Source organism: Gouania willdenowi, chromosome 6, assembly GCF_900634775.1.
Source record: "Gouania willdenowi chromosome 6, fGouWil2.1, whole genome shotgun sequence".
NCBI lineage: Eukaryota > Metazoa > Chordata > Actinopteri > Blenniiformes > Gobiesocidae > Gouania > Gouania willdenowi.
The window spans coordinates 18936386-18951173 of record NC_041049.1 but is presented as its reverse complement, the minus strand read 5'-3'; the positions used below and the strand labels follow the sequence as shown (position 1 = coordinate 18951173).

At 38.0% G+C, this 14788-nt stretch overlaps 1 protein-coding gene across 1 annotated transcript in view; it reads right to left on the bottom strand.

Moving 5' to 3' along the window:
* Positions 1 to 11770: 11770 nt before the first annotated feature.
* Positions 11771 to 14788, bottom strand: part of cerk (ceramide kinase) — a 68872-nt gene continuing 65854 nt past the window's right edge. The window contains exon 13 of the mRNA XM_028449668.1: positions 11771 to 12848. Coding sequence (XP_028305469.1) covers positions 12731 to 12848 — 118 coding nt within the window. The 3' untranslated portion in view covers positions 11771 to 12730. The remainder of the gene's footprint in view (positions 12849 to 14788) is intronic.

The window sequence follows — 14788 nt, the reverse complement described above, 5'->3', positions numbered from 1 at the left end:
TGCAGACACAGAGAACTCATTCTGCGCGAGAACAAACAGGTCCTCCAATTCAAGTGATTAGCAAGCAATGAGTAGATTGCTTTAGCAACACAGTCCCTGTTTGCTAACAAAGCGTCAGCTGAGGTAATGACTCGTCACTACAAAGCACACTTCAGTCACCCGCTGGCAGGAGTCGGAGTGCCATTGTGGATTCAGCACGAAAGAGTCCTGCAACATTTTTGCTTCATCATGGAAAGGAGAGTAAACATCAAAGTTCTGTCGAATCTTGGGAAAGATCAGTGTTTAGTACATTTAATTATTCTCTTTAATGTTTTTTCAGACCACATATCTTCAGATTTATTAACAGTTAAAATGATTTATGCGTTGATGGCATTGTCCAGTATACTAGACAGATACTCCCAAAATACAGAATGTGTATGCTTTCTGCTCAGTTCCAATGGCAGCTAGCATCTTTCAAAAAACCAAGTCCCATGTGAGTGTGAATGGGTCAGTGAGCTGATAATGTGAAGCGCTTTGGGACTACCTTGGTGGTTAAAAAACGCTATGTAAATCAAGTCCATTTACCATTAAAAAATAAACCAAAATCATAGACAAATTTGTGTGATTTGGCCTTCAAAGCGCTAGGAACACCTATGCAATGCACATCCAGTTTATACAAAGGCAATGAAGGATTAGCGATTTAAAGCTGTTTCACGTTAACACTTACAGTAGATTCAATGAATAATCTTTATTTGAAGTAATTTGCCTTTTGATTAATGAGGTAGGTCAATGGGGAGCAGTCCTAAACTACACCAAATCCTATCCATCTGGGCTCGCAATAATGATACATTTATTATTCTCTATAATGTTTTCTCAGACCATATATTTTCAGATTTATTGACTGCTTTACAATAAAAATTGCATGAAAAAGTTTTGCAATGTTCAGATAACAATGGATTGGGTTTCTCTGACTGTAGAAGGAATAAAAGCCATATCACCTCTGGATTACCCTTGCATTAGTCTTCCACAAATAAATCAAGTTTGACACTGCACGAAAAGCCAGCATTCTTTAGCAAAACCTTCAATCACTGTCTTCTCTTCCAATTCTGAATGGCACACTTTCATCCAGATGGTCTTTTGAAAGGTGCTAGCTGTCATCAGAACTGAGCAGAAAGCATACATTCTGTATTTTTGGGAGTATCTGTCTAGTACATTGGACAATGCAATCAACTCCTCAATCATTCTAAGATTGGATAAAGACTCACATCATGAAAAAACTCTGCCTTGTTAATCTAGAAGGTTGTTCAACCAAGATGAAATATGTAACTAGTGCTGTTACCAAGAGATTAAAAAAATGTTTCAATTAATTATTTAATTAATTAATGCTCTGTAATTAATCTCTTTTTTAATCACACCCAAAATTGCTGTAAAACGCCCTCAACTTGAGGTATTTTCATTTAAATTGCGTTATTGTGACAGATCAAAGACATTGATATATAACTAAGTGGCTTTATAAAGTATTTTATTGTTTGTTTTTAATAGACTTGAACATTATATATTCTGCTGTATTGGAGACTATAGTCCCAAGGGCTGCGTGTCATATTGATGTTTGTCAATCTCCAAATAATAGAATAAAACTAATGAAATAAAACGTAATATTCAGTGCTATAAGTTAGCAACTCATAAATGGTAAGAACACTTTTCTAACACCGAGCTTGTTGCTTTTTCTCTCTCCTTCAGATAATATATTTTTTCCAGTGAGTTTGTTAGTTGTGCTTGCAGCATGTAGCAGCTAGCACTGTCTGAGTGTCGGCGCTAGCTGTCCGTGCGAGCTGCTACATGTTTAGCATTGAGGTGGTAGAGAAGGCTACAAAGCTCCGGTGGTAAGGCAAACTCTTTCACAACTTGCACACAACTTGGCTTTAGTTTTCCATCCGGTGTTTTTAAAAGCCAATTGTGTTGTAGTCTGTGCATCAGCATTATGGGTATACCAGGAACTCTTGAAAGGAGAAGGTTCCATGCTGTTTGGAGTGCTAAAAAAAAGAGATTAATGGCATATTTTTTTTCGCGCATTATTTTTCCCCCTGTAATTTATTAATCGCAATTAATGCGTTAAAGTGACAGCCCTAGATGTAACCTGTACTGTTGGTATTAGATGAGCTCTGGAATATTTTCTACTAAAGCAACAGTGAAAAAGAAGAAGAGCTCTGTTTGGACTTATTCATTCTAAATCTTGCATCTATTCACAAGAGGTGAAGCCTGCTTCTCTGCAGATAAACCTCCTTTCTGATGCCTTTATCTGAGTTGGTTTTCTTTTGAACTGCGCTCAGAGTTTATGATTTGGGTCAAACTTAGATCCATTGGTTGATGAAACTTTTTTTACAAAACTGTAATTACACATAAACAGTTATGTACTACAAACACTATTGCTTGCAGATAATATTGCAAACCAGCCCAGCCTCACACAGTCTGTGGCAATGAATGAATGTTCATGGCATTTCAATGGGAATGATCACCTTAACCATAACCCTTACCAAGTATTGTAATAAGATGCAATTTTGTGAAATAACTGCCAATCAAAACATAGGTTTGAAAGTCGCGTCTGCAGCACGAAAAAAATGCGAAGGTCATGGTGCACGCACAAAAAGTGAAACAATAATTTTTTGTGACCAGGTCAGTTTCCCTTGAGATCGTGTTGTGCATCCATATAATTTATGCTGTAAATCCTTGGATACTTGGGTCACTCTACCTTGATTAAATTCTTCAGTTTGCTTACTGTCTATTTCATACTGTCTTTTCCTCTTATCCCATGTTGAAGGTTTAGCCACCAAGGATTAAATTCAGTATTCCTGGATTGCCAGGAAAATACTTAAACCCTGTAGTTTAGACTACCACAAAGCACTCCTCATCAGGATCCCTGGCAAGAGTCTTCAGAGACTGCAGTGCATCCAGAACAGCGCTGCCAGGGTCCTGATGAGGGTGCGGATGTATGAGCACATGACCCCCATCCTCCGCTCGCTGCACTGGCTCCCCATCCAGCAGGGAGTACAGTTCAAAATCTGTCTCCTCACCCACCATTGCCTCCACGGAACTTGCCCCATCATATCTCATAGAACTCCTGACCCCCCACACCACCACCAGAAGACTCTGCAGCACAGGCAGTCACCACCTCCGCCCACCCAAAACCAATCTCTGCACCATGGGAGACGGGGCCTTTCAAAAACAAACATTCTTATTTAGTCAATGCTATTGCTGACTTTTCAACCATAGGCTGATTTTACTGTTTTTGGTACTTGCCATTTTACTGTAGCACTTTGATATTTGCTCAAATGTAAAGCACATTCTAAATAAAATGTATTATTATTATTATTATTATTATTAGGCGACCAAGGATGAATGTGAAGTTGATTTAAGTCCTTTCATTGACTAAGTGGGTAAATGATGCAACAGACTAGTACCCTGTTTAGGTTACAACTTATATTTTGTGTTGACTGTGTTGAGTATGTATTAAAATGTATGAATGGGTAGTCACTCATGGAAACACAGGCATGTCGTTTTGCATAAATAGTCATGAGAGTTTTTCGTCTGAAGTAAATCTGTTTGTGTGACTTTATATCAAAGTCATGTAAATGTTGCTTCATTTAAACATGATGGCAACGTTGATGCCTTTTTGTGAAACCATTGGCAGCTAATGATTTTTGCACCACAGGCAGTGTTTCCCCACCTCCGGTGCACATTAAATCAAGCCCTTTGAGAAATGAATGCATTGTGGAGTAAATTACACATTGCTGTATTACTTGGCGAAGATTATTGCAATTTGCAAAATTGAGAAGATGCTGGGTGTGTAGCTTTGTTAATTGCTACATTAATTCAGATTCAAGGGCCCTCACATTGAGTGTTCACTCAGTGTTTACTTGACTTTTTTTTCTTACTACTGTGAGGTCATGAAACGTTGACTTGTCTTTTGTGGTTTTAATTTTTGCACAAGCTGTTAAGATTGCGATATTATCAAGCGCTGGTTAATAACAACAATTGCTATTCAACACGGCCACATCTGTATAACCAGCAGGAAGATTTCCACTCCATTACTCACCGAGTTGTTTTGAAGCCACATTTTTCAAGTGTCTGTTCCATTTTAGAAGCTGAGTCACCATCATTTAGTCTCGTGAACTGCTTTAAAAGAAAAACTGAATTTCAGAGAATGGGGCGGTTATTGAAAAAGGCCACAAATAGTAAATGTTGAAAGTAAAAAATATTTTTTGACACTTCCTTTCACTATAGTGCAGAGCTCATATCATAGATCAGAGTAAATTGTATGTTCAGAAAAAAGGAATGGAAAGTGTCATACCTCTTAAACAGCTGGAATACTGTAAAATTCTGGCCAATTCCATTTGGTCATATATAACTAATCAGTTGCCTTTACGCCTCATCCTGCCTATGCCTCCCTCTGTCGCTCCCTCCTCTCCATGCGCTCACTCCAAAAATATCCCGGACAAGCCCCCCAAACTGCTGTGTAATGTTGTGGAGAGAAATCAAGGAGACTTTTAAAGATTCCAACATTTGTTCAGTTTTACAAATTTTTTTTTTTAGATAAGACTATATTAGATCCTAAAATATTTACACGGAGCCCTTTTTTAAAAAAAAAACTAGCTTTGGGTTTACTAGTGACAGCTATTGGTGATGTGTTGTATGCCTACAGCAACTTATGTACTGGCCAGCTAATATTTCACCTTTTTGGTTTTTGTTTTGTTTCTCCATCATCGTTCCTACAAATGGACTTGGACTTGATTTTATATAGCGCTTTAACGCCACACTGAAGCAGTCTCAAAGCGCTTTACATATCAGCTCATTCACCCAATCACTCTCACATTCACACACCAATGGGACAGGACTGCCATGCAAGGCGCTAGTCAACCACTGGGAGCAACTTAGGGTTCTTGCCCAAGGACACCTCGACACATAGTCAGGTACTGCGATCGAACCCCCAACCTCTCGATCAGAAGACGACCCACTACCACCTGAGCCACGGTCGCCCCAAGTGTTGTTCTATTCTTACATTAATCAACACATTTTCTTTATTATCTAAATATTGACTATTTATTACGGTTGATGTAAAAGCAGCTTTTAAGCTTTAAATTTGTTTGGGGTATGGGCAGTGCTTGAAGCTGATATCCGGAGTTTCTGAAAATACCTAGCCCTTTACTATGGTCTACTGCCGGTGATCATTCACATTAATGTATATAAGTCCCTCCTTCGTCCTATAGACCCCTAAACAAATGGCAACGATTGCTTAGTGCGTCCAGCCAATAGGCTTTGACTTCCTGTTTTTTAGACTGTCAATCAAAGTGAATGCGGAACTGTGCATGGAAACAAGACCGCGCACACAGCAAACAGCTAAATATGATTTTGGCTCTTACCTCACCCATAAACCTATATCAATGTGACCTTGTAATGTTCCACGATGCGCATGCAGAAAAGTATAGGCGTGGCTTCTGGTAGATTGAAGTGGAGCTGTTTAAAAGGGACATCAAGACGTTTCTCAGAAACTCTAGATAGTAGCTTTAATTTGTAAATTATCAGGTCCGGGTCACACGTCGGGTGTTGTTCAGACAGTAAGAGACAAAAATGTCACGGAATACATGACATACTGTCAAAATCTGCCATGTTTCAGCAGCAAGGACATTGCAAAAGCACAGCTAATTTAACCACTTTCATTACAAAGGTCACTAAACTTTCAAACCACAAAAACCCACAATAAAGATATACAATGAAACATGTGCTTACCAAAGAAACTAAAAAATCAGCCATAGAGAACTTCTTTTTTTTTTTTTTTACAAATTTCACAGCTGCTTTGTCCTTCATAAGCCAAGAGTCACAGCTCATTGAACGACCTCTGTCTCCATGTCAGAACTTTCACCATCATCCCATCCTCTTCTCTCTGTCCTCGAGTTCTCCTGCATTAGCATCTTTGCTAAGTGCTGCTACTCGCTATGCTAACTGCCGCTGTTCTTTTCCACGATTTTTGCGCAAAATCAGAGTTTAGACATGGCCTGACCTTGCCTGACTCTTCCTCACTCACGCTGAATTTTTACGTTCAATTTTGTGCGTACAATGAAATTTTCATTTTACAGCTAAATACGCAAAATTAAAATATATATTAAAATGTGAAGAGTGAGACTAGGATCAATCAACAGCACTACTTAATACCCAAATACATATGTATTCAGCAGAAAAAAGTTTGTTTGTGGTGTACTTACGCTTTAAAAATGTAATCAAAATGTCTAAAAGCAAAGGAGGTTCTAAAAAAAAAAAAAAAAAAAAAATGAGGTGGTGGATCCAATCAAAATAAGTGCCAGTCAAAATCTGGGAAGTACCAGATCTTGCTCCGACATGATCCGTCTCAAACTAAGCTCTGCTCTTATTTCTTGGTTAGATTTCAGAAAATTGTCAGAAAATGTGACCACGGTTAATTTTTTTCTTTTTGGCAATGTTGAACAAAATAAAGCTTGCCAGAGTCACTTACCATTCCTTCATTCATATACATTTACCGTAAATATGTATATGAACATTCAAAAAACATCTCAGGAATTTCTTGTTACATAATCTGTGGTGTGACTATATGACATTCAGTACTTATAGAAACCAGACAGGGAGATTTGTCTTTCCCTTAGAGGCAGATCAAATTGTTTCCCCTCCTTACTTCATTCTCTCCTTATACCTGCTTTGCTACATCCTTATTGATTAATTTTCCATCTGTTATTCTGTGACCCACAGCCTCATTCCAACAACCCACCTGAGACACGAGGTGAAACAAAACAGCAGCAAACACACAGGCACCGAGGATTGAGTCTTAATCCACAAAAGGGATTCCTAACAGGTGCCTCAGACATTCTCATTCACACCCCTATGAATGTGTTTTATAGAGCAACAAACACAACCAAACACATCATCAGGCCCTTTTTTCCCATTGGCCACTCACTCTCTCGCTGTGCCAGGGGTGTTATTGAATTATTTCAGTGACAATGTCAATAACTAGCCATTCTTGTCCATTTCTTCCTACCCAGAATCCAGTGTGATTGACTGTTGTACCGTGACCGTCCCCTTTCTGTGACCTCCTGTCTTGTTTTTTGTGCACACAAACAGCCACACATGATGGAAGACACAGAACTTTCTGAAGTAAAAAAAGTCCCACAGTGCTACATAATCCTACTGACATTAGTTATTACAGCACAAAAGTACAGTGTGTCCCACAGCAGGCCTGGCTAACAAGAAAAGTAACAAAAGAAATTAAATCAAGATGAGGGTCATCGGAAAAGCATGTAGTGCAGATGCGTAGGTCCAAACTACGGCAGTATCAGTGACACTTCTCTCTCCGTATCGATCAGAATTGATTGACGTGAGAGGTTTAGATCATCACGGCCATAACGGTCCATCTACGCAGTCAGAAGCCAGCACCAGCTTCTTATCTCTGTGTATCTGTCTCTGACATTCCACACTCTGATGCACAGAAGTCACAGACTAGGCTGTATCTTGATGTGTAATTACTATCATCATCGGTGTGTTTCCATGATAAAAACCACGCAATGTAACTGATGATTTCATAGAGTGAGAGAACTAATCGCCATGGGGGTGTGGGGATTACGCCCCATACCCAGAGCTTAAATTGGGCCAGATCCTACAGGAGCAAGAACCGGCACCTCCCAGATTTTGACTGGCACTGATTTGATTGGATCCAGGACCTCATTTGCTTTTAGGTGTTTTGATTAAATGTTTAAGTATTATATTTGGACAGCTGTGTCTTTATTGAGTGTAAAAATTGAACAGGAGCGAGGAAGAGAGGGGAAAGTCAGGCCACGCCCACGCTATGCGTGAACTTCAAATTTGCACAAAAAATGCTTTTCTGTCAGCTTGGAAGACGGTAGGCAGTTGGATTTAAAGAGCTTTTTTTAAGCCAATAGGTGAAGCTAAGCCTGGGGTGAAGGCTGTTTTTGTGGCAATCGCGGAAAAGAACAGCAGCAGTTAGCGTAGCGAGTAGCAGCACCTGTAGCACAGATGCTAATGCAGGAGAACCTGCCTCCAACAGAGAGGACACAGGAGGATAACGCAAGGACAGAGAGAAGAGAAAGAGACGATGGTGAACGTTCTGGTATGGACATTGAGATGGGAAGTTCAAAGCCAAGATGAGCTGCTACTCTTGGCTTATGAAAGACAAGAAAGACCTCGGCTGTGAAATATGTGGAAAAAAAAAGTTCTCCGTGGCTGTTTTTCTGGCTGCTTAGGTAAGCACTGGATACATGTGCTTTAATATGGAAGACACACTTTAACATGGAGGGATAGACTTTCTGGCACTTGTAAATCACCAAGTTAGACACAGGTAGGATAGAATAAACTGATTCATGAGGATGAAAAGCATTTATAAGTCCAACAACGTAGTTGATGGCATTAGAAGTCTCTCACGTTACTCCGCCTTTGCTAAATGCTGAATGCATGCGCGCTGCCGTGGCGGCCAGAAGACGCCAATTTTGTCAGGGAGGGGGGAGTAGATTAGAACCTGCATCGCTTAATCCATCTCTTTTTATCCAGACAAGCGTGCACTGATTGCGATATTTGTTCGTTTTCTTTTCCAGTCGGCTTATTTTCTCAGTGCTTCACTACAAACAACAGACTTAGGAGTCTACAGTGTCCACTGTGTCAGCCATGTTGTAAACTAAACTCTGAGCTGCTACGGGAAGCAGGAGAGTCAAATGTCATTGCGCTGCTGAACTCTTTTAAAACTTTTTCACTTGGTTTTACTCTTGCATTTTATATCCCTGTATTTTTTTTATTTTCTTTATTTCATAGTCACTGTGTTTTATGGCACTTAAAATATTTGCATATTATGTAAATCGATACTGCAAGTGCTGCTGCTCATGTCTGTGTAAAGGATCAGCCGATCACTTAACTTTATTAAAAAAGTTTTTATTTTATAAAATCTTGGAAAATAAATAAGTCATTAATTTAAAAACTATGACATTGTTAAAATAATCATTATGAAATATTTCATTATAATAAAAAGTATTTCATAATAATATTACCTTATTTTACAATTTAATGGGCATATTATATATTTGTCTGTTATTTATCAAAATGGTAGTTATTCCAAAATTCAAAATTAATTATGAATCTTTTGGGCTTCTATAAATGCTTGTATCTTATAAAAATGCTATTTTTAACCCCTCAAATAACATATTTTAGTATATAAATAGGTAGTAATTGTTATAATAATCCATCAGCGCTTTTTTGGACACTCAAATAGGCTTTACAGAATTAAGGGATTATTCTTTTACTCCACACTTAGTGGTGGTAAGCTACTATTGTAGCCACAGCTGCCCTGGGGCAGACTGATGGAAGCTGCCATAGTGTGCCATCGGCCCCTCTGACCACCACCACCAACACTCACTCACACACTACATTCATACTCGGCCATGTGTGTGAAGTGCCTTGCCCAGGGACACAATGACAGATACCACTGAGGTGACTGCCACCCCACTGTGGCAGCCCCCTGTAATTCTCAGTGGTCTCCCATCCACCTACTAACCAGGCCCAGACCTGCTTAGCTTCTGAGATCTAACGGGATCGGGCAATGACAGGCTGGTATTGACCAGGATAGGCTGCAAGTATCTTTATCATTGTTTTTTGTTTTTTTCAAATGTTATAAATAAATATGACATTTTACATTTTTTTTCCTAATTTTTATGCTTCATCTTTGTCCACCATGCCAACATGATAAAGAGTATAAAAAATAATTCCATCTCTGCATGTACTGTAGTTATGGAAACTGCAGGTCCCCAAACAGAAAGAAATGTCTTTACAAGGAGGATTGGCATTTAAAGGCAGGGCTGTTTCACACTCTTTGATCCAATAATAATCTTTATTTAACTTTTAATTAACGTGGTAGGTCATTGGGAAGCAGTCATCAAATCCTATCCATCTGGGCTCACAATAACGATACAACATATTTTTGGAAAAAGGAAAAAAAACACACACAAAAATTGCAGTTGAAAAAATAACTATGCTTTTATTTGATTTTAACTCTGGACTTACTTACATACATACTGAGTGTGACCTTTTCAACTCAAAATCAATACAAACCATAACAATCTGGTGTGTAGTAGGTTGTGTAGATTTATTTTGAAAAACCTGACATCCTTCCCCCTCACCAGCTGCAATACCACTTGTACTAGAATTACTAGTGATACTTGCTCAAAGATAAAGCCTCATGCTTGTCGACGGCTTCTTTGCAAACCATGACTAGACTAGGTGGAGATTACACCTCAAATGTCAATCCTATTTTAGAGATTCAAGAGACCTTTGATGTCCTTAATGAAACATCTTGTTCACACCAGAGCACCTATTAAATTCTTCTCAAACAAGGAGACAAAGAGTCAGAGTGAGAACGTTGACCTTTAAGGGCATAGGCCTACGTGGATGCATAGGTGGTAAAAGAAAAGAAGTTATCATATATCACAGACATCAATGAGATTATTAAGTTAAGCTCAGGACAGAACTAGGGTTAGGCTTTAATAAAAGCACTTTATTTACTTCACATCAAGACTTGATATCACTGTGTGGAGAAAAGGACTAAAGAACAAAAAAAAGATAAGGTTTTTCTTCATCTACATAAATTATCAGAAAATCTAATACTAAACGAAGAAAAGCCTTTTCACTAAAAACTGTTCATTTTTCCTCGTCTATGTATGCTAAGATAATGCTACTTTCACTTGGTAATGAGGCGGAATCATCAGTGCATTAGTAAACCTACAATAAAACATACAAAAAGAAGATATCTGATCATCTCTACATCATTTTGTACCTGAATAGTTTTTACCAATGTTAACATTTTATTGGAAAACCTCAGAAGCATGCTAAAGGATTAGCTTAGAGCGTCAAAATGTCAAATGCAACTTGTTCTTTTTCAATGAAAAGTGCAGTGCTGTGCACATCTTCAATACTTATTAGAAAATGTGAAAATTGCCATTTGTGAAGTAAAAACACTTAAGTTAAAGCTGCACTACCTGAATCTTGAACCATGACAGAGGGGCATGGCTGAATTCAAACCGTAAATCCCGCCCCCCACTCGGATAATCCCTCCCGGACTCCTCCTCTGGAAGTTCACAAAGTCGTGCACGAGCGCTGAACGTGCACACGCATCAGTTAACAGTGTGGAGTTGCATCCAAGCATCGCTTTCTTTTCTTCCTCTGATTTTCTCTTTTGGGGTTTTTTAGCAGTGTATGCAGTAATAGCTTACGCAGGTATAGCGATACTTCCTGGTGGGTGTTCGGCAGCCGTGCTTTACTGAAAACTAGTTTGCACCGTGCACACGCTTCACTATATATTGCAGCAGCCAATGAGGAGGCTCCTTTGTGGGCTCTGATCTCCCCTCCTTTCTCTAAATCCTGTGATTGGAGCTGGAGGGGGTGGGAGGTTATTAACTAAAATAATTAATTATAAGCCACAGACAGCACGCAGACGTACATTTTTTTCAAAAATTATTACTTTTACGATATACTATATGATGCTAATAATATATATATATGTATTTTTTTTTTTTATTAAAGACATTATTTTGAGGTTTAAAGTAATGATTTCTTTTGGAGGTGATGGCCTTTTAGCGTTAGCTTTCCACTTTTAAACAATGTGTTTAGGAAAAGACTATTCTCTTCCTTTCAGCTTCAAGGAAAAAAATTGACAAAGCAAAATCTAGAACATTTATAAGATGATAAAACAAACCAAGAACATCTTATTTATTTATTTTTTAAAAAAAACTTTATTTTTTATTGCTGCTATGGTACAGATAACAACGAAACCCAATGTAGGTAAAACATGTTCAACATTTTGTAGTTGTTTTTTTTTTGGCCCAAATAAGCAGTGTGTGTGTTTATATGTGTGTGTTAGGAAGACGTGAGAGAACAAATGGAAAATGGCAGTCAAGAGGCTAATTGAGATAAAGCTAACTCATCACATTGGTACTTTCACTCAATTTCTCTGGTGATTGCACATCCCTAAAGATACAGTTTGAAAACCAAAAATGACCCTAATGTAATATTATCGTAAAGGTAGTTTAATAAAACATGTGCGCTCTCTAGGAGCACCTAAAAAATAGCCAGGAGGAAGAAAAAGCTACATTTTTCTTCTTTCCTGGCCTCGCTTTGTGAAAATCAAAACCAGCTTGATTTGCAACTCTGAGGAGCTAAATGAAGCTTAATGCAGTGCTGTGCAATAGCTTATCTGTAATAACATTAATGTTGCATGATTCAGGCTAATCCTGGGTGATGGTTTCACTAACAGTGGTGTTTTTAGCCTGAGAGGAGCCACAGGTGCAGCACAGAAACACCAACTCACTTAGCAACCACTTTGCCTTATCACCAGCAGCCACCGGGGTCCTGTTAGAGTATTAGCAGAGTATTCAGCTCTTTTCATTAGTGCCCTGGCTCATATATGTTTTCACCTGGGTCACAGATGAAAAGATTCTTTACACCTTTTTAAAGAAATAAAAAAGTGAGATTTTATTGGTTGTGAGTCCTGTTTTAAGCTTCATTATACCCTTTATACTGCAGCATCTCTCTGCTGTCGTGTGGCATTAAATATCCTTCAGAAAACTAAAGCTGCTTAAATAGGTACATTTTCATGAAATCATTAATTAATGCAAACACAATCAGGAGATAAGTGGATCTTTAAGGGCACCTTAGATGCACCTCTGCTCTGTGTGCTTTAGTAGTCAGTGTTTTGGTTGAAAGCCAACAGTGTACAAGGTTCCTCCAGTAGAGCCTGCTGCTGCTGCTGCTCCTCAATACCTCTGGCAAACAGACGGATCAACTGGCATTGGACACTGCAGAGAAGAATTTAGAATGTATTTAGTCTGTAGACATAATAAACATAAACATTAGAAATATATAGAGGTGTAAAAAGTACTGATGTATCCTACTCAAGTAGAAGTACTGTTACTTGATTGAATACAAGTAACCCAGACAGCACGCATACGTCTCGCCGATGTCGGCCTCAGATCGTGCGTCAGCATTCTACCCCTTAATGCGTCATTTTGTGTGTTTTTTTTCCCCCCAAATCGGTGATACCACAAAATTGTAAAATGTCACTTCCATGAAGCTGTTTTTGTGCTGGGGCTCTTTTGGCTATGCTGCTGAAAATACGTTTATGATCATAAACTGTGTCTCTCTTTATTTTGTCCACATAATAAGCTATTTAGTGATAGTATTTTGTTTTTGTTGTTGTTGTTGTGATATTGCCATATTCATATCAGATTTAAGTAAATACTCGACTATGGATATGGCGATATTTATACTAATTGAATGATACGAGCTAAATAAAGGTTAATATAAGTTGTACAGAGGCCGCGCTGAGCATCTTTAATCCATCGTCCAAACGCTGATGTCTCCGCAACGTCTGCCCAATGATCAAACGCGCTCCATAATACGTCTCGCCAATGCAACTTCATTCATCGTGCCGAAGTCGGCGAGCTATACGTGTGCTATTAGGGAAGTCATACATAAAATACTTGAGTACAAGTAAAAAGTAGCTCCACCCCCCATGTTTATTTTTGGTCATAAATCTTGCCATGGTTCCCTTGCATACAGTAAACATCTCATGTATAAACTTAAAAATCTTGCACAATTGAAACTCGACAAAGGCTTCTGTATAAAATAAACGGTTTGTCAAAATGTGCAATTCTTTTTTGAAATGAAACACCACCAATGAATTCAATTTAAAAAAATAATAAAAATGATCAGGCTAAGTATAGATACATTTATGAACCCTAAAAATGTGCCATGTGGGTTACAATATAATGGGTAGAAACCACAACCTGAACCATAGAAAGTGGCTTTGATCAGAAATGGTACGACTAACACCATATGGATTATGTTCAATGTAATAATAATCAAACTAAAATGTACTTCAGTACAAGTAAAATTGCTGATTTAGATATATACCTAAAAAAGTACAAGTACTCATAAAAGTATACTTCCATGTATAAATGATATATAAATGATAAAGTATGTATATACACTTCAGTCCCTGCAGGATCTTCACTTTTTTCCCAAATTTTGGGAAATTTAGGAGATTTTGTGGAATATTTGAAAAAAAAAAAAAATGTGCCAGATTTTTCAAAAAATCTAGAATTCTTTCAACAATTTGAGATAAAGACAAAAAAGACTGTCATCATGGGACATAAGAACTGTAAAACTGAGCTCTGCAAATATTGTGGCTTTCAATTGAATTTTTGTAATTAGAGGGGCTGACATATCTGCAACTGGATTAGTTTGTAATTTACAAAATGTTTCATGTTTTTATTTTCTATCATTTTCACTTTCTCGAGCGGGTCGAATTTGGCTCCTGGACCTTGAGTTTGACACATGTGGTCTTTGGTGCGAAATTAAACAAATCAAACTGGAAAACAAGTCTTCTTGTTGAATGAAACCTGTGTTCATTAATGATATATAAATATAGAAAATAACCTGTAAACTGTATCACAGTTGGTTTAAAGTGCAGTCACTTTTAGATGCTAGCTCTCTTTACTCCGTAACCGACACTATTCAGACACCTACAGTATATCGACTTGTATAATACTTAGTCAACAATTGTCATGATACCAACTATTTACAAATGTCTTTTTTTAGAGCTTTTCACTTATGGAACAATGTGCCAAGAAAGACATGTCAACTTTACGCAGATTTAAAAATGCTTTAAAATCATATTTTTACCAATCTTAATGTATATTTCATGTATTTGTTGGTGTAATGAAAATGTGTCTTC